This window comes from Schistocerca piceifrons, chromosome X (genome assembly GCF_021461385.2).
Source record: "Schistocerca piceifrons isolate TAMUIC-IGC-003096 chromosome X, iqSchPice1.1, whole genome shotgun sequence".
NCBI classification, from domain to species: domain Eukaryota; kingdom Metazoa; phylum Arthropoda; class Insecta; order Orthoptera; family Acrididae; genus Schistocerca; species Schistocerca piceifrons.
The window spans coordinates 152,774,432-152,795,468 of record NC_060149.1 but is presented as its reverse complement, the minus strand read 5'-3'; the positions used below and the strand labels follow the sequence as shown (position 1 = coordinate 152,795,468).

The following is a 21,037-nucleotide window of genomic DNA, read 5'->3' as shown; positions in this document are numbered from 1 at the left end:
TGTAGCTGTGCTAACACTTGTTTCCTGGCTCTCCCTGGCAACTGCTCAAGCGAACCAAATTTGAACAGGTCAGGAAAATATTGCAGATGGTAGTCTTGAAAATCATTACCTTTAAATTAATTTTTCCTTTACACAAGATGAACTATGTTATGTGTGAGAACATGCAATGAATTTCTTAAATCACAGTGTGTTTGACTCTCATTCGAAGCGTAACGATTTGAGGACCAGCCAGTTCGAAAAATGTGGGCCCAGAAGACCAGACATTTGTCATTATTTAAAATTTTTGTGGTACATTTGTGTCTGATACATCTTTAAGGGTAACACATGCAAAAAAAGACAGTATTATATATGAAAGCTTAGCTTTTCTTGTAGATTGAAACTGTGTACCGGGCCAAGACTTGAACCCAAGCAGGACTCAGGGCTCAAATGGCAGAGCACATGTCTGCGAAAGGCAAAGATTGAGAGTTTGAGTCTCGGTCTGGTACACAGTTTAAATCTATCGGGAAGTTTCATATCAGTGCGCACTCCGCTGCAGAGTGAAAGTCTAATTCTGGAAACATTCATGTATGTTCTTGCCGGTTTTTTTTTGTGTTGTCATCATTTTTGTTATTTTCTTTTTTCAACTTGTATTCACACAAAATATGGTTTGTTGTTTTGTTAATTGCAAACTTAAATTACAGATGAACTTCACTTTATACACACAATTTTGCCAGTCAGAGGTGATACCAGTTCATGCTGATATACTCTTAGGTTAACTTGTACAACCTAGATTTCAGAGTTCATCTTGAAAATAGTTTGTTTTCTGTGCTAATCTAAGATAAGCTGCTTTATATAATTGGCCCATACTGTAGTTGTGGAAGCACAATTGAGACTTCTTTATATATGATTTCCTAAGTTTTGGCTATTTACTGTGTGAAATGCTTTACTTTGTATATACATGCACACACACACCTTAAACCACATCCAAGCAGTATCCCATAAATTTTATGAATCTGAGTTAATTCACCATCTTTCTTTAGAAATAGTTAATTATGAGGTTTCACTTTAACCTTCCCCCTAACCACATAATTTTGAAGGAAGTTATTACTATGTACAAAAACGCTTATTTCAGGACATATTCCTGATAAGATTAAAATAAAATCAGCACTCTTTAAATAATATGATTTTATTACTCTAGAACACTATTTAATCAGTTAATTTAGTAACTGAGTGCTTTATGTGAGGTCGATGCCAGAATAATTTTTCACTCTGCAGTGGAGTGTGCACTGATTTGATGGAATGGCTGGCCTGTACTCAAGGAGGTAAAAGTCAGTGTTTTTGTTGACATATATTATTTTAAAAACAGAAGAAATCTCGTTTTAGCTTTTCTCTGGTGGGTAAGAGGGATGGGTTGAAGAAGGTAAGAAATTGGGGCAGGTTGCTGTAACGTCACATTGAGAGGGTGGTGGCACACAGAGAGTAATCTCCTCTGACTGTCATTAAAATCTTTATCATAAGAGATATTATGTTTGACGGACTTTTGAGTGATAATTAATAATTTTTGTTCTATGAATAGATTTGATGAGTAATGTGCTAGGTTATTGTATGTAATGAAGAAAAACAATTTGAGGCAATTCAGTATTTTAATCAACAGTGTTTTTCTCTTCTCTAAACTTGATTGAACATCACCATTTTGCCAATCAAGTAACAAATTTAGTTATCGTTGGCACTAGATCACTCTTTCACTGTTAAAATCTTCACTGAAAATCAGGAGGAAAATGGATTGGTGTAAGTGGCCCATTATTCTGATCTCAGGCTAGCCACAGCCCTCTCTTCCCATTTTTGTGGCATCAGCCTCACATTGGAAATCTGGTTGAGATTTGGACACAGCCAGAGGAAGATGTGAAAGCACTTTCTGGCTGTGGCCTAAGAGACTGACAACTCATGAAATGAGAATGTAAACTTTCTTGATGCATTTTACTTACGGATTATTGTTGTTATTTTATCAGCTGAATAGAGTCTTATTTCATCAGTTGAGTAGTCTCTCTTTGAAGGAACGTTTATACAAGTCACCTCAGGTGAAAAGGAGATGAGATTGTGGAGCAGTGATTATCAAAGATCCCATCTGGTCAGGGAGTTTTGGATGGACCATTCTTGTGCTTCCCCAAGAGGGAGTCCCAGATACATGGTGCCTGTCAGTAATGTTTATTGCCTACATTGCTTTGACAATCTTGCATTAAAGATACATCTGATGCGGAGTGGGAGCCATTCACCTAGTTCACAAGATATTAAATTAATTGTTCTACCATTGTCTTTGAAGTGTGCACAAAACCTCATTGGCACGACACAGCACATTTGTGTGTTCAAACCAGTGTTCCGCCACTGCAGATTTGTCTGGAGCCCATAAGTAGTTTTTACCAGAACCAGTCAGAGTACTACAAACAGGCATCCTCAGCTCTAGCTGATATTATGAGGAGGCTGGAATGTACTAGACTTTTGGGAGTTTGTTATAGTATGGTCCTCGCATGCTATTTTTGCAGTGGCAGATGGGTTACATATCGCAGGCAAACCAGACATGTGATTTCATCCTTGTGGCTTTTTTGTGTACTTCTTAAACTGGAGATCACATTCTGTTTACATCTCAGAATAGCTGTTCTTGCAAAAGAGTTCCTGTAAATACTGCAGTGTGGCTGGCAGGCTTCACTTGTCAAAATTTGCTCAACCTTATTGCACCAGGTCGTGAACACAGTATTGTTCTATAGTGGATGATATCAACTCTTCGGTGTTGTAGGTAAAGGTTCATGTATGTTCTTCTGCCTGTGCATGTATTGCTCCAGTGAGCTATCTGGATTCATCACAATGTCCTGCAACAGTGAACACCCATTTTTGTACATTTACATGCAGAGTTTTTAAATTGCCACCGTGTCCCCATGAAGGTGGTGGTTCTTTCTTTCTTTTTTTTCCCTACAGTAAAGATGACACATTCATCTGTATTTATAGGTCTGATTTTACTTTCAATCAATTTAGGTGTTACATTACGCCATATTCAGGTGTCTCAGTGATACCAGGTGATCATGTGGCTACCGGTTAATCACCATTATACATCTCATAGATTGTATAAAAAGTAAAATCGATTATGCTGATCCTTCTTTGCTGCTTGTGGTGTAAAAGGCAGCACTGGACGTGAAGCTGCTGGAGACAACAAAAACCTACCTGCTGAATTAAAACATTTAATGGAAAGCTGCCATATAAACTTCTGCTGAAGCAAATAAAGCACTACCTATATATGATTCAGGAGGAGGAGGGGGGTAGAAGGGGGGGGGGAGGAGGAGGAGGAGGAGGGGGGAGGGGGGGGATTAGGAGGAGGAGGAGGAGGAGGAGGAGGAGGAGGAGGAGGAATGGAGAAACAGTTCGTGACAACCTTCTTTCACCCAACATGACAATTCCAGGATGTCTGTTCTGTCAACAATGGCTTCAGACACATATGTAATGTGTTTAGTGTAGGTTTGGCTGTCTGTAGATCAGCCAGAGGCATCTGAAGTTCCTTAGCTGGAAAACATCACATCTCATATGAATCCGTAGCTTCATATCATGGTAATGAGTAGGAAATTTGTTGAAATATTGCTTCATGATGATGATGATGATACTTGGTTGATAACATGAGATTATTTCATCATTCTGAAGACGTTTATTTTATTATGCTCGTAATGATGATCACAAGACATGAACTTCTAGTAGTACATGACTTGCAGATATAAAATTTCCAGTGCTTAGTAGCACCCTCGAATCAATACTCTGGTTAGCCGCACAATGGTGTAATGAACAATTGAGATTCAAAACCAGCATCATCAGGTTAATACCACCACTTGCTGTGATATCAGTTAAGCAGTCTTTGCATGCAGAAAAAACTGTTACACAGTGGAATTCAAGGCAGTTGGCTTTTGTGATAATAAAAAAAAAAAAAAAAGGAAATGAAAATTTGTTGCCTGAGGAGATTTGTTTCTGACTGGTTTACTACACAACATCCACTGAAAGTTACAAAAATTTGCAGGAAATTTTTAGTCCCTGTACATATTTCATGGGAAAGTCCCTTCAAGTTAAAGACAGTAAAGAGATGTCATCTTACTGTATGAATTCTGAAGTAATTTCTACATAGATACACCTGTCACTTACAGCCCGTGACAGTGAGTACTTTGTGCCATTTGATACTGGCCATGTTTTTCACTGTTGAAAGCAGTAGGAAAAACTTAGAAAACTAACAAGGGCATTTGACTGAGTGATCTATCAATATCAACTTCAAATCCCAGCTACTGTGCTATATTTTTGACATGCTTGGCAGTCCTCAATAGGTTTTTTATGGGCTGTGCTTTTGTAGCATTGGATGTCCAGCTGAGAGAGAGAAATAATTACTGATTGAACTACAAAGTTAGCTGAAACCTCACAGGTATATCCTTACATAATAACTTAAAAGTAATGCTTTAGTTTGGCTTTCATATATAAATCCTGCTTTCACCTCTCTCTCTCTCTCTCTCTCTCTCTCTCTCTCTCTCTCTCTCTCTCTTGACTTACCTGCCATAAAATTTACCCCATTATCATAAGTTTCAGGGATCTCCTAGTGTTATTTGCCTAGATATCATTATAATTCCCTTTTGAGAAGTGTTACTGTCACCCAAGGCACAACAAAAAGACTGTGATCGTTAGCTTTCAGCCAACAGGGCCTTTGTCAAAACACACACACACACACACACACACACACACACACACACACACACACAGTCTCTGGCTGCTGAAGCCAGACTCATTATTTATATTATTTTCCATTATATTGTTACATTACATCCTGGATTTTCCATTGTTTTGTTGATTGTTATTTAATGGTAGGCTGCCCCTAAACTTTAGTGTTTGATGTATGTGGCTGTATTAGTATTCTTGTATATGGGATCTGCAATTGTTGCACTGTTCCAGTAAATCGCAAATACTGTTTGATAATTCTTTCTTCCACTACAAAAAATTATTTAGTTCCATCAGTGTTTACGTTAAGATTTACTGTCAATTGCAGCATCTAGTCTCTTATACATTTTTAGAATAATCTAAGAGAAATCGTACTTCCAATGTTGTGCTTTCATGAAGTTAAATTACTATTTGTATAAGCAATTACTGTGGTTGTTCTTATATATTGTCATATTTTCTTATTTTGTCTTACAGGTATCATTTTGCTGCATGTTTCTTAAATAAAGCAGGACAGTTCAACTTTGCCCACAAAATTCTGATGAAACATTTGGCTCCAGAGTATGTAGTGAATGGTAAGAATATGTGTGTGTCTGTGTGTATGTTTGTCGGGGGGGGGGAGGGGGGGGGGGAGAGAGAGAGAGAGAGAGAGAGAGAGAGAGAGAGAGAGAGAGAGAGAGAGAGAGAATATTGGGCATTTGCCCATAGAATACATATTTTGTTAAATCTGAAACAGCAAGTGAGCAGAAGCTGTAGGAGGAAATGTCACATCAGTAGTTCCTAATGGAATAATTCAGTTTGATGTTAGTCAAAACAAGGAGAGGATTTGGCTAAGGTGCAGGAGGGAGAGGTGTTTTTTTTTTTTTTTTTTTTTTTTTAAGGGGTTAGGGGGACGGCGACAGGAATGAAAGTTCAGTATATAGAGAATACATTTTTATTTTTTTATTTAAATAAATAAATGACTGTCAGGTGAAATAGTAATAAGGTATTTTGATACTATTATTGCTTCTAGTTTGTTTCTTCCTTTCTTAAAGAATAAGAGCATTGATTAGAATTCCCTTCAATTTGTGGATTGCATGTATTTCACATACAGTTTGCATGATGATTCACTATTACTTTTTGCTAGGTTCATAGTTCCATCTTAATGCAAGTTCATAGTTCCGTCTTAATGCATGTGCAGTGTCATAATTATCATTTACCATCTGATTAGAGAAATCAAAGAACATTTTTATTATCTAAGTGTGTGTATTTGAAAGAAAAGAATAAAAAAACTGTTAGCCAGAGGAAGCTGAATAACACGATGGCAGTCGTAATTGTTGGAAAGGCAAATGGAAGTGTGTTCCAATAAATTTGTGGAGCTATAAAAATAATTCTCAAATTCCTGGTAAACTGTCCTCGTGATTCAAAAACGAATATGGCTTGTTTAAGACCACAGTTGGCGATGTCCCACATGTATCCTGGAATCTGAGAAAATAACCAATTGTTTAAGGGTCTGGTGGTGTTGAGACAAGATGTCCTAAAAATAGAGATTATATGTCATCAGAATGTTTAGTAACAGATCATTTGTAAAAGACATTTGGAAATAAATAGGTTGGAAAAAAGGCATAAACTTCCCTGAAATCACTTCATGTGAATTCCATAAATGTTTTAACTAATCCATTTGATTGATTCCTTATAATGAAATCGCTTCTAAGGTTATCTTTTAAAATAGGAACTCTTCTAAAAAAAAAAAAAAAAAAAAAAAAAAAAAAAAAAACTTCAGGATGTAAGGTATATCAATTGTTTAAACAAAATTTTCAAATTGTTTTAGTATTGTTACAGGACCATCAACAGTGCTTGCTGTCTACAATGGTACTCCACGTACATTACCTTAGCAGTATTTTGAAATAAATAGTTAATAATTCCAGAAGCATACTGCTTATAGTCACCATTTTGTATCCTTCATTAACAATTTGTAACAATTTTTTCATCAGCTTCCTTGTCACTGACGGCAATATTGATTTTTCATACATAACTACCTATGTCATGTAGTGCTCATGTGGAACACAGCAGAGCTTAGAACTTCAAACTAAAGTGAAATGTAAAATAATGCAAATAAATGTGCATCTTGCATTTTCAAGGTCACACTCCACTAGAGTACACAGTTTTGTTTTGTTAGTTGGTGTCCACAATATTTAAATTCAAGAGTGCCCTAGCTGCAGTTCAAATTTGTGAAATTTTATGTGGTTTCATAAACTAGTGTATGAAAGCGAAGTGTGTTGTTGAAGTTATCGGCTGCCTCTGATCTACTATGTAGTCAGTGTACCTACGTGAAGGAATATGTGCTAGGCATGGTTTTGTATACATTAGTACTATGTGGTGACATCTGAAATTGTCCTGTTCACATTATCTTCAGATTTTACATTATGTTTAGATATGAAATTGTGTAAGATGTAAAAGAGTGATGGGTTATTGAAGAAAAGATGCATGCATTCACAGAGGAGGTAAAGTTGTCATTCTTCATTACAACATATTCAGCAACAGGATGTATTAGTTGGTGTTAAGGAGAGCTAAGTAATACTGGTGCTTTGCTGTGTGATTCACATGGATCTAGAAATTGCAGGACTTAAATATCCTAAGCGTAGAAGTATTACTGTAATACAATGTAAATAAGTTGCATAAAACTGCAATCAGTCAATTTTTTGAATAATTACGTTTTATTCCATGAATTGGTTTTCGAACCTTTTCAGCTTCCTCTTCAGATTGTTTGTGGAGGTTACATCATTTTTTCCAGTGTAATGCTGGGTGCTGGCTCTGTAACAAGGAGATGAAACATGTTTTAATGTATTGCCTTGACTTTTGTTTATTTGCTGATATGGATGTAAATTAATTGTTCACGTACTGCGGCAGTAGGGGCGGCTTTCTTCTGTTAGTGTCCCTCTGTCTGCTTCCATTTGGATGGCCATCAAGATGGAAGCAGACAGATGGACACTAACAGAAAAAAGCTGCCCATACTATGGCAGTAAGTAAAAAACATTAATTTACATCCATATCGGCAGATAAACAAAAGTCAAGGTGATATATTAAAACGTGTTTCATCTTCTTGTTACAGAGCCAGCACCCTGCATTACGCTAGAAATAATGATGTGACCTCCAGAAACCATCTGAAGATGAACATGAAAGGGTTAAAAAACTGGTTCACGGAATAAAACATAATTATTCAAAAAAGTGACAACAGTCACGGGTTCTAAAATATCCATAATGGATAAGCTTAATAACTGTAATAATTTCTTACATTGTGATTCAGTTATTAGTATGTACTTCTGCTGTGATTGTCTCGATTTTTATCGAGCCCTGATGTATTGCTTTCATTGGTGGTGGTGGTGGTGGTGGTGGTGGTGGTGGTGGTGATGGTGACCAGAAGTTCAGAAATTGGGACGTTAATGGTTTAGTATTGAATGTGTCCTAAAACAAACCAGGAAAGTGTTAAACTTTTTTGCATTTGAAAGTCTTATGAAGAAAGAAGACACATGACAGTTGTTGCTTAAAATTTTGTGTGTGTATGTGGAAACATAAACTCCTTTCTTTTCCCATATTTCAGAAAAGTATAAAGAACTTCTTAAGCTGTTGAAACCTCTAGCCATTGAATGTAAGAAGGAAAACACTCTTTTTAATTGGGAAAAGGGTGGCTATGTTATTTGGTTGTACCTCGAAGTGATGACAAAAATTAACCTCATGCTGAAGCATCCAGAATATGTTGATGGTTATAAACTACAGAAAGTGCAGTTGGATGCCATTAGCCTCTGTAGACTGCTTCCAGAGTTCATAGTCAATACAGAGATGGACAGGTGAGCATTTTGTATATTTATGATTTGAATCTTGAATTAATTTTGTACAGAAAATACAGTTCAGGCAGCACTTACGTAGTTATTACCAAGATTTGCAAGTTCCGGGGTTTCCATGATTTATAAAGTACAGACTACTATTTAATATTTCAAAGGTAGATAACTGATATATTCCCCTCTCCTAGCAGAGTGGCGAACTCATTAGAATACGGCCACAGCATTTGCAAAAGAAATTAATTTTCAATACGGTGTTTGTGATGATTTTGAAGGTAAGGGATGTTAACACTTCCATAGCTAAGTGGCTAACATTTGAAGCTAACTGAAAAAGATACCAGAAATAGTTGAGTAATCAAATACACCATTTTCACAATTAAAGAGTGTCTCGAAACGTCAAACGTAATGAGTTTTAACCAAAATGTAGAAGGGGGGGGGGGGGGGTAGGAGAATTGGTATATAGTATATACCATTTGAATCCACGACAAAAATCCAATGAACTAAAAATTCATCAAATTCATCCATTATATCTGTAATTTTAGAAAATGTTGTATAAAATTGCTTATTCTTATATTAACAATTTGGCGGTACAGGAAGACACAGTAGGCACAGAAATAGTCTTGCACTATAAAATTTAATGCCCATTCTCAAGCAGAAGAAATTTCTCAAAATTGAAATGTTTTTGAATTCTCATTTAAAACTTGTTGGCCATACTAATTAATCTACAATCAATTACCTCATACTGTTGCTTTGTTTGGTATTCCACTGTACTGCACCACCTGCAGAAATTTAACAGCAACAGAAATTAAGCTGTGAATATCAGCAGGAGTGATATTGTGTATTAGATCATACTTGCAAAAGTACTTTCATAAAATTTCATTTTTCATAGCTTCGAGAGCAAGTTGCTGCTTATACATCTTCCGTGAAAACCAACATAATTTGGTACATCCAGTATCTGGGAAGCACTTCAATCAGCTGAGTTGACTAGACAGTTTGGCGTGTAAAACTGCTTTTTATTAATAATTATACAATGTTCTGAAGGATACTGCATGAATAGAGTAAAGCTGACCCCAAAATGTTGGGTGGGGTGTAAGATAAAATTATTTTGTGTGGCTCAAAGGCCTGGTGCAAGTTTTCATTTGGATGCTACTTCAGCCACTTGCTCATTTCTAGCCTACCCCAGTAATACTACTGTAGAAAGGGTACCTGCAGTTTAACATGGTCTCAGAACCTCGCTTTGTTCCTAGTGAAAGTTTGCATCATTCAGTTGTGCAGCCTAGGTTAGAGGCAGATTGAAAAACTGCCATGGTTCAACTGGGATTCAATTCTGCCACCTCTGGTTTCCCAGTCAGGCGCATTACCACAAGACCACCAGGCCCAACAGATGAAAGAAGTAGTAGGTGACAAAAGAAAAAGTCCAGGCATGACTTGTGAATGCTCCATGGACATTTATACGAGGGGTGCTGAAAAATAATGCTGCTGAATTTTTCATGCGAAAGCTCTTCAAGCTTTTTAAATGAGGCAAATGTTACTAACATTCAACATCTCCATTCTTCATGTGTAGACATTTGCTTCTCAACATCATCACCCTGGTGATGAACACAGGTCTCCCAGTGAGAGACCAGTTTGTTGATACTGATTGTAGAATGTTTGACTTCTTCACGGAGCCACAAACTCATATCTGCTTGCACCGCTTCATCATTATCAAAGTGAAGTCCTCAAAGACGTGTTTTATGTTTTGGAAGTAGATGAAAATCAGATGGAGCCAAGTCAGGAATGTCTGCAGGATGATCAATGACAGTGAACACAAGGTGCCAATTTGTTGCAGATATTGCAGCAATCGTGTGTGGTCTGGCATTGTCATGCTGAAAGAGAGGGTGCTCCATGTGTCGACAAACACTTCGAATTTGAAACTTGATTACAGCTCGCTGTTTCTTGTGCACTAATATAGTTATATTACACGCTAAAATTTGGAGCGCTCTAACAGAAGAGGGCTGCAAATATCTAGACATTAAGAAGGAAGATACAAAATGTTAGTTTCTTAATTTAAAAGGCCTTTCGAGTTTTCAGTCAAAATATTTGTAGGCACTGCTTTTAAGCATGCCCTTTTTGTAGCATGGCATTTACCCATTGTGCTGTTGCACAACAGAGCGATGCATGTTTCATAGTGAAATTCTCATTTACCTTTGATGCAATTTGCAATATGCCAGAATAGAACGTTTTGTGCATGTTACATATTAACAAATGCTATAAAGGGGCATGTTTTTTTATGGATGTTCAATGCACCAGCATCTAAAAACAGAATTTTCTCATTGTGTACCAGTTTTAATACAAATATCACAGAATGACATTTTACCTTGTTGTTGTTGTTGTTGTTGTTGTTGTGGTCTTCAGTCCGAAGACTGGTTTGATGCAGCTCTCCATGCTACTCTATCCTGTGCAAGCTTCTTCATCTCCCAGACCTGCTGCAACCTACATCCTTCTGAATCTGTTTAGTGTATTCATCTCTTTGTCTCCCTCTATGATTTTTACCCTCCACGCTGCCCTCCAATACTAAATTGGTGATCCCCTGATGCCTCAGAATATTTCCTACCAAGCGATCCCTTCTTCTAGTCAAGTTGTGCCACAAATTTCTCTTCTCCCCAATTCTGTTCAATACCTCCTCATTAGTTATGTGATCTACTCATCTAATCTTCAGCATTCTTCTGTAGCACCACATTTCGAAAGCTTCTATTCTCTTCTTGTCTAAACTATTTATCGTCCATGTTTCACATCCATTCATGGCTACAATCCATACAAATACTTTCAGAAACGACTTCCTGACATATAAATCTAAACTCAATGTTAACAAATTTTTTTCTTTTTCAGAAACGCTTTCCTTGCCATTGCCAGTCTACATTTTATATCCTCTCTACTTCGACCATCATCAGTTATTTTACTCCCTAAATAGCAGAACTCCTTTACTACTTTAAGTGTCTCATTTCCTAATCTAATTCCGGCAGCATCACTCGATATAATTCGACTACATTCCATTATCCTCGTTTTGCTTTTGTTGATGTTCATCTTATATCCTCCTTCCGAGACACTATTCATTTCGTTCAACTGCTCTGCTAAGACATTTGCTGTCTCTGACAGAATTACAATGTCATCGGCGAACATCAAAGTTTTTATTTCTCCTCCATGGATTTTAATACCTTCTCCGTATTTTTCTTTTGTTTCTTTTATTGCTTGCTCGACATACAGATTGAATAACATCGGGGATATGCTACAACCCTGTCTCACTCCCTTTCCAACAACTGCTTCCCTTTCATGCCCCTCGACTCTTATAACTGCCATCTGGTTTCTGTACAAATTGTAAATAGCCTTTCGCTCCCTGTATTTTACCCCTGCCACCTTCAGAATTTGAAAGAGAGTATTCCAGTCAACATTGTCAAAAGCTTTCTCTAAGTCTACAAATGCTAGAAACGTAGGTTTGCCTTTTCTTAGTCTAGCTTCTAAGATAAGCCGTAGGGTCAGTATTGCCTCACGTGTTCCCATATTTCTACGGAATCCAAACTGATCTTCCCCGAGGTCGGCTTCTACCAGTTTTTCCATTCGTCTGTAAAGAATTCGCGTTAGTATTTTGCAGCCGTGACTTATTAAACTGATAGTTCGGTAATTTTCACATCTGTCAACACCTGCTTTCTTTGGGATTGGAATTATTATATTCTTCTTGAAGTCTGAGGGTATTTCGCCTGTCTCATACATCTTGCTCACCAGATGGTAGAGTTTTGTCAGGACTGGCTCTCCCAAGACCGTCAGTAGTTCTAATGGAATGTTGTCTACTCCCGGGGCCTTGTTTCGGCTCTAGTCTTTCAGTGCTCTGTCAAAGTCTTCACACAGTATCGTATCTCCCATTTCCTCTTCAGCTACATTCTCTTCCATTTCTATAATATTGTCCTCAAGTACATCGCCCTTGTATAGACCCTCTATATACTCCTTCCACCTTTCTGCTTTCCCTTCTTTGCTTAGAACTGGGTTTCCATCTGAGCTCTTGATATTCACACAAGTGGTTCTCTTTTCTCCAAAGGTCTCTTTAATTTTCCTGTAGGCAGTATCTATCTTACCCCTAGTGAGATAAGCCTCTACATCCTTACATTTGTCCTCTAGCCATCCCTGCTTAGCCATTTTGCACTTCCTGTCAATTTCATTTTTGAGACGTTTGTATTCCTTTTTGCCTGCTTCATTTACTGCATTTTTATATTTTCTCCTTTCATCAATTAAATTCAGTATTTCTTCTGTTACCCAAGGATTTCTACTAGCCCTTGTCGTTTTACCTAATTGATCCTTTGCTGCCTTCGCTACTTCATCCCTCAGAGATGCCCATTCTTCTTCTAGTGTACTTCTTTCCCCCACTTCTGTCAATTGTTCCCTTATACTGTCCCTGAAACTCTGTACAACCTCTGGTTCTTTCAGTTTATCCAGGTCCCATCTCCTTAAATTCCCACCTTTTTGCGGTTTCTTCAATTTTAATCTGCAGTTCATAACCAATAGATTATGGTCAGAGTCCACATCTGCCCCTGGAAATGTCTTACAATTTAAAACCTGGTTCCTAAATCTCTGTCTTACCATTATATAATCTATCTGATACCTTTTAGTATCTCCAGGATTCTTCCAGGTATACAACCTTCTTTTATGATTCTTGAACCACGTGTTAGCTATATTAAGTTATGCTCTGTGCAAAATTCTACCAGGCGGTTTCCTCTTTCATTTCTTAACCCCAATCCATATTCACCTACTATGTTTCCTTCTGTCCCTTTTCCTACACTCGAATTCCAGTCACCCATGACTATTAAAGTTTCGTGTCCCTTCACTATCTGAATAATTTCTTTTATCACATCGTACATTTCATCAATTTCTTCATCATCTGCGGAGCTAGTTGGCATATAAACTTGTACTACTGTAGTAGGCGTGGGCTTCGTGTCTATCTTGGCCACAATAATGCGTTCACTATGCTGTTGGTAGTAGCTTACCCGCACGCCTATTTTTTTATTCATTGTTAAACCTACTCCTGCATTACCTGTATTTGATTTTGTATTTATAACCCTGTATTCACCTGACCAAAAGTCTTGTTCCTCCTGCCACCGGACTTCACTAATTCCCATTATATCTAACTTTAACCTATCCATTTCCCTTTTTAAATTTTCTAACCTACCTGCTCGATTAAGGGATCTGACATTCCACGCTCCGATCCGTAGAACGTCAGTTTTCTTTCTCCTGATAAAAACGTCCTCTTGAGTAGTCCCCGCCCAGAGATCCGAATGGGGGACTATTTTACCTCTGGAATATTTTACCCAAGAGGACGCCATCATCATTTAATCGTACAGTAAAGCTGCATGCCCTCGGGAAAAATTACGGCTGTAGTTTCCCCCTGCTTTCAGCCATTCGCAGTACCAGCACAGCAAGGCCGTTTTGGTTATTGTTACAAGGCCAGATCAGTCAATCATCCAGACTGTTGCCCTTGCAACTACTGAAAAGGCTGCTGCCCCGCTTCAGGAACCACATGTTTACATTTGTCTGGCCCCTCAACAGAGACCCCTCCGCTGTGGTTGCACCTACGGTACGGCCATCTGTATCACTGAGGCACGGAAGCCTCCCCACCAACGGCAAGGTCCATGGGAAACTCATCACTCGTTCAAAAATTGAAGAAAGCAGCAGCTAGACCTTCACATTAGTGATCACTCTCCCTTTCTGATGTGATTTTACTGTCAAGTATATTGATGTCCACATGGAGGGTCAAGAGAGCCAGGCACTGTCTAATGTTCCATTGACCCCTTTGGTAGATTGGTAGATCACAGCTGCTGAGGGGGGGGGGGGGGGGGGCGGCAATCATTATTAGCCATTGGCTACCACAGGGACTTCTATGTTGCAGTGGAATGTACACAGATACCGATTGGATTTGCAAGAATTACGGCTCCCAGGAGAGACTATTCTGCATCTGCTTACTAGAAACTGATTTTAAAGTCGCCAATATACCTGCTTTAAAGGGCTACCAGTCTTACAGGGAGGAGGGTATTACTGGAGACAGGGCTAAATGTGGAGTGCCTGTTTCCATCAGTGACAGATGCCAGTCCTTTCGTGCCACTCTTACCATGGCTCTACGAGCAATTGCAGTGGAAGTTAAAATCACAGTGTGCTCTTTTTATATTCCACCTCATGATCGATTGGATGGAGATGGAATGACAGAACTCTTGTGGGGCATGGAATGTGCCGTTCCTTCTATTGGGCAACTTCAGTGCACACTATGTGGTGTGTGTGTGTGTGTGTTGGATAATTGTATTATATTGTCCTGAGTGTGTATTTGTTTCCTGTGTCTTCAGGTTATGCAGAATTGACATCTGTGATCGACTTTTTGATTTGGTCGGTGAATTCGTAAGATTGCAGAGGAATGATCAAATGAGCTGTCGCATCCTTCTGTATATGACTACAAAATTGCCTATGCCAGATAATTTTAAAATACGAGAAAGAAGGAACTTCATCGAGAACTGGCCTGCAGACTTCGCAAACTCTAGATTTTTCACATGAGAATCGGCATGAATTTTAGTAACTTTCATGTGACTGTAAAACCATGGTATATTTTCTGAAATTAAAAAAAAAAAAAAAAACAGTTTTGTGTTGCTGTGTTGTGCAACCTCCTTCAGTACGTACAGGAAATTTTAAGAGATTTATTCTTTGATTTATAATCAGGATTTTTTTTATTTATGATCTATAACATGTTACGCGTGTGCGTGTGTGTGTGTGTGTGTTACACACCAGAATAGCAGTTTTTGAGAAATAAGTATTAATTAACAGTGAAATGTTTATAACTTTGGTTTAATATAAGTATTTTCTCAAAGTTCAGTTAGGAAACCCTCATAAACTAAACATTCTTTTTTGTACTTGAACTAAGTCGCATTAACACTTGGGTTTTTAACATACAATAAACAGTTTGTAGTATTAGCTCCATTGATCAAGGAAATCATTGCTAATTTCATGCCCCAAAACTGAAAATATGGTTTTATTAATGATCGTGTATACTGATATCTTAAGGACATTATTGGTGAAAGTTTTGAATTTTTTGTGCCTTTAATGTGCCTTTTTGAAGATCTATACTTGTAACAGTTTAAGCTTACTTTTGTGGTATGAAATTGTCAGTATGTTAGTTTGAAGTTTCCACAAAAATGTATTCAATATTTCTGTAGTGTTTGTGTTGAGTAATGTTCTTGTTGTGTGTTTAATAATTATTTCTACAGGTCCCATCCTGTGCAAGATGACAATTAAAAATACTGAGTCTTCTGTAACTGTTGTTTGATGTCTGACTTTCATATAACACATCCAAAGGACACTCTCTCAGCAGAAATTTTGTCTTTTTTACGGTTTTTTTTTATATACATGGCTGAAAATACAGTTATTTACGAAAACCACCAGAGCATTAATAAAAATATATCCATAAATGAAGTTTTATGAAAATATAATGTACAAGAAAACAAAAGTGAAACAACAGGTAATAAGTGGTCTCATGTTCTAAGATACAAGCTCCCACATATGACACACATGATCAAAGAAAATGCTTTACCAATATATAGAATTGTCTCCAGTTTTAGGACTTTTCCATGTTTGTTAACTAAATTCATAATAGGCACACAACAGTGGAATATACTTCCCAACTGTTGAAACTTAGCAGTTGTGTTAGCAGTTGGGCACCATGATCAAGATATGGACACTCATCTTCCCCACCCCTACCCCCTCCCCTTCTTCTATCTTCTGCCTTTGTTTTGAAATACTGAATAATAGCCGGGAGGAAGTGTGGATAGGAAATGGCACAAACACAGATTTACATCCTATTTAGGAGGCAAAACGGTAGAAACACAACCCAGATGTTCTGCGGTAATAATTGGAGACAGTCTGAAAATGAATCAGTGATCATATTTTCGGCACTTCATTTTACAGGTCTGTCTTGATCACATAAATTTTTACATTTCACTATGACTGGTTTCGGCTACTGCCATCTTCAGATCTGTTAGAAAAACAAAAACCTTGTGTAACCAACTAAGCTAATTTGCTGATGCTAAACCTATAAAAGTCCTGGTGCTACATAAGAAAGATAAAATGTTTACTTGATAAACAGCCATGTATACCAGCCATACACACCATAAAATATTCTGATGTAGTATCAACATGAACTATACATGTAGGTACATAGTAAGTGCTGGTGGTGATCTGAAAGCGTTTGGCATTTATGCAAGGAAACTGAGGCCAGCAGAGGGCACTATAGCTTGGCTACACAATTAACCAGTATCGCAACTGTAATGGTTAAAATGTGGTATGCATAGTCATTAATTAAAATTACTTCACATAGCAAAACGAGCATCTGATAATAAAATGTGTACTGACATACTCCACGTGGAATTGAATCCATACTTAAAATCCACATATAAAGTGCAAATATTAATAATGTGAAACTTCTAGCCTGGCAGGGTAAAACATTCAGTTGTATAAAAGTCAGTAGTTAACAAAACAGTGACAATTAATTAAAAATATAAAAAATCCATAGTTGATAATACATCCATAGTGTGGTCTCAATGGCAGCACGTCACAGTTTCTCTGTGTGATGTCCTTGTTTTCCTGTGGAGAAACTTGCGGAGGAAGGCCCAGTCTCCTCGTCGCCAGCAGCCGGTGCACACGACCACACGCCAGTCTGCTGGGGCGCTCGATGCTGCTCAAACCAGTAGGTTTCTGGATACATCAAAGTAAGCATTTAGGTTAAACTCATTTTGTTCATTCAGCAGTAATTCCGGTTGCAATTTTCTGTGCACATAAATCTCCATTTCTTAGAGTAGGTTCAGTAATTGTCCTTTTGGCACCCTGTGCAAACACTTTCATATTATTCTCTGTTTCTTACCAAATGGTTTTCTCTGTCTAAATGTGTACCGAAAGCACTCTTATTTTAGTTATATGTATGCTCTCTAAAACGAGTCTTGAAATTCCTTCCCGTCTGACCGATATAAAACATCTCACAGTTGATCTTATAGTCAACAGATTCCAAATATTTGTTGCTGTTGTTGCCAACTTTGTGGCGTAGTTTATCAGGACAGGCTCGCAATGGGTAACAGTTCATCTGGTAAATTAGCTGAGATATTTGTAAATGAGCTAGAAAATAAGTTTTGGAACAAAATCCTAACATCTGAGAGAGAGAGGAGGGGGGGGGGGTGGGGGGGAAAACCTGTGTATTACAGACGTTATGTAGACGACATATTACTGTACAAAGGTGGCGAAAGTGAAATACACGAGGTAGAGGAGAAAGAATGAGTGAGATGCACCAAAAAAATTTATTTCACAGTGGAACTGGAAGATGAAGGAAGTATAAGTTTCTTGGAGCTTAGGTAAACTAAAAGGGATGGAAGGTATAAGATTGGCATATTCAGGAAGACGACGGCCACTGACACAATTATAAATGCGAAATCTTGTCACCCTAAGAAGCATAAATGGGCATATTTCACAGCGATGATCAACAGGATGCTAAAACTGCAAGTCACCTAATGTTGAGGGGAGGAATTAAGTGTGATTAGAAAAGTACCCAAGGCAAATGGATATAAGGATCGTGATGTAATGAAACTTTACTGTAAACTAAAATCAAAAGTATGTGACAAGAAGGAGACAATAGGACAAGAGGGCAAGAAGTTTGTTGCTATGTCGTACAGTGGTGCATTTTCTGACAAAATTGCGCAAGATTTCAGAAAAATGAAAATAAAAATTGGATTTCAAATGATAAGTACAGTTGGTTGTAGGCTACGCCACAAAGTTGGCAACAGCAGCAACAAATATTTGGAATGTGGTGTCTGTAAGATCAACTGTGAAAGGTTTTATATTGGTCAGACAGGAAGAATTTCAAGACTCGTTTTAGAGAGCATACATATAACCAAAATAAGAGCACTTTTGGTGCCATTTAGACAGAGAAAAACATTCGGTAGGAACACTGAGACTAATATGAAAGTGCTGCATAGTGCACCAACGGGACAATTACTGAACATACTCGAAGAAATGGAGATTTATGTGCACAGAAACGGCAACTGGAATTACTGCTGAATGGACAAAATGAGTTTAACCTAAATGCTTATTATGATGAATTCAGAAACCTATTGATTTGAGCAGCATCGAGCGCCCCAGCGGATTGGCGTTGCGGGTCGTGTGAGCCGGGTGACGACGAGACTGGGCCTTCCTCCGCAAGTTCCACCGCAGGAAAACAAGAACGTCACACAGAGAAGCCGCGACGTGCTGCCATTGAGACCACACTCCAGATGAATTATCAACTATCAATTTTAAATATTTAATAGTCACTGCTTCATTAATTACCTTACAATTACGTTTACGGTAGTTGATCTGTCTGGCTGGTAGATTTTATTTTACAGGTCTTTAATCTTATACTTTCTATACTGACTTTTATACAACTGTGTGTTTTACCTTGTCAGGCTAGAAGTTTCACATTATATTAATATTTGCACTTTATATGTGGATTTTAAGTATGGATCCAATTCCACGTGGAGTATGTCAGTACACGTTTTATTATCAGATGCTCGTTTTGCTATGTGAAGTAATTTTAATTAATGACTATGCATACCACATTTTAACCATTACAGTTGCGATACTGGTTAATTGTGTTGCCTAGCTATAGTGCCCTCTGCTGGCCTCAGTTTCCTTGCATAAATACAAGACGCATTCTGATCACCACCAGCACTTACTATGTACCTACATGTATAATTGATGTTGATACTACATCAGAATATTTTATGGTATGTATGGCTGGTATACTTGGCTGTTAATCATGTAAACATTTTATCTGTCTTATGTAGCACCAGGACTTTTATAGATTTAGCATCAGAAAAGTTAGCTTAGTTGGTTACACACCGTTCTTGTTCTTCTAACAGATCTGAAGATGGTAGCAGCCGAAACCAGTCATAGTGAAATGTAAAAATTTGTTATTCTGATGGAACTGTAAAATAAAGAAATGCTTTCAAAATAATAATTTTCAGCTGATGCTGGGATGAATGACAAAAATATTTCATGGAAGGCTAGATAACAATTTTGTAGTTTGCCTGGTATTAAGAGGAGGGAAGGGGAGGACTAATATGACAAGAATGCTTAAAAATGTATGTCACAACACTATTCTGTTGAATGTTATATGCTAAAATATTAAGTGTTTGTGTGGTTGACTAATGGTAACACCTTACTACGCACTTGGTGTATCATTGAATAAAGTTTGTCGAATTGCTGTAAAACTGGTGTTACAGGAAATATTTCAACAATGTGCACCATGCACCTTCTAATTAATATGGCTTTTGTCCCCACATTTATTGTTACTATAAGCAGTACAGTGACCAGTTCCAACTCTTGCATAAAATTGGTTTACACAGGCAAACACATTACGTTATTGCTTATCTGTAATAGCAAGGACAGGATATTCACAGTATCATCACAATTTAAGTCCGACACAGGACATACATTACACTAGTGGTTTCTGAGTATGGAGGTGATGGATTGCCTATGTCCTTTAATCAGTAACATAAATAAATGAGTGCCCATGTCGACACAGTATTAAACAGGAGTCCAAATTAGTCGCACATTTGCTTGAAGAAAAATTTCGTAAAAGTTAATGCCAGTCACAAGTTGAATTTGATACAGTAACCCTTTAACTGCTTCTGACATATATGTCCACCATGTAGTTGCACACTCGCTTTGCTAGCGACGTGCATGTGCGGCAGCAGTCAACAGTGCCCCGAGCACGAATGTCGGCTATATACATTTTCACGTCTCATCACTATGTGCTTAAAAAAGTGGAACTACAGTGCATCATGTGTTTCCTAGTTGCACTAATAACTGCATAATACTGCTCACAGATGGCAGGAGACACTATTATTTGCCTTTCGCAACTTTTGGCATTACTGAAGTGCGTACAAATCACTTACAAAATGTGCAAGTGTGGGCTGTCGTATGCAGAAGCAGAAACGTTGCTTATGAACAGTGAGAGTGAGGATGAATTTAATTTTACTTCACCTTCTGATGAGGATTTTGGCCGTTCAGCAATTCAGGGTTGGAAAAAAATCATCCTTCCTGTTTCACTTGCTCAGCTTTCACAAGCAAAACTGATAACGGAGGAAAGAATGATAGCACGGAGCTGTCCCCTCCAGGGAAAAGAAAAGTCTTTGGACAGTTTTAAGTGGCATAAAAAAGAAATGTGTGCTGTGATAAGTAAGTTTGACTCGTCAAATTCTGGTGTAAATCTTGCATTTGCAGCTAATTGTAGTGTCTTGGAAATTTCCGGAACATTTTTTTGTCTTATTTAGTTTCACTAACAGGTATCATAAATATAGATTGCAGAATAATACTGTTCCAAGGGAATAGCTATAAATGGCTAGAGACACACGTGTGTGGATGAAACGTATTGTTTCATGGTGGTAACTGTGCTTATGTCACCCATTAGCAAGTTGAACATTTTA

The 21,037-nt window shown here is 37.8% G+C and overlaps 1 protein-coding gene across 3 annotated transcripts in view; it reads left to right on the top strand.

Moving 5' to 3' along the window:
- The window catches only part of LOC124721137 (nuclear pore complex protein Nup98-Nup96-like), a 229,336-nt gene extending 214,190 nt beyond the window's left edge, over window positions 1-15,146 (top strand). For all 3 annotated transcript variants that reach the window (XM_047245955.1, XM_047245953.1, XM_047245954.1), the window contains 3 exons: window positions 5,185-5,282; window positions 8,288-8,534; window positions 14,885-15,146. In XM_047245955.1, the coding sequence (XP_047101911.1) occupies window positions 5,185-5,282; window positions 8,288-8,534; window positions 14,885-15,089 (550 nt within the window). In that variant the 3' untranslated portion in view covers window positions 15,090-15,146. The remainder of the gene's footprint in view (window positions 1-5,184; window positions 5,283-8,287; window positions 8,535-14,884) is intronic.
- The last annotated feature ends 5,891 nt before the right edge of the window (window positions 15,147-21,037 follow it).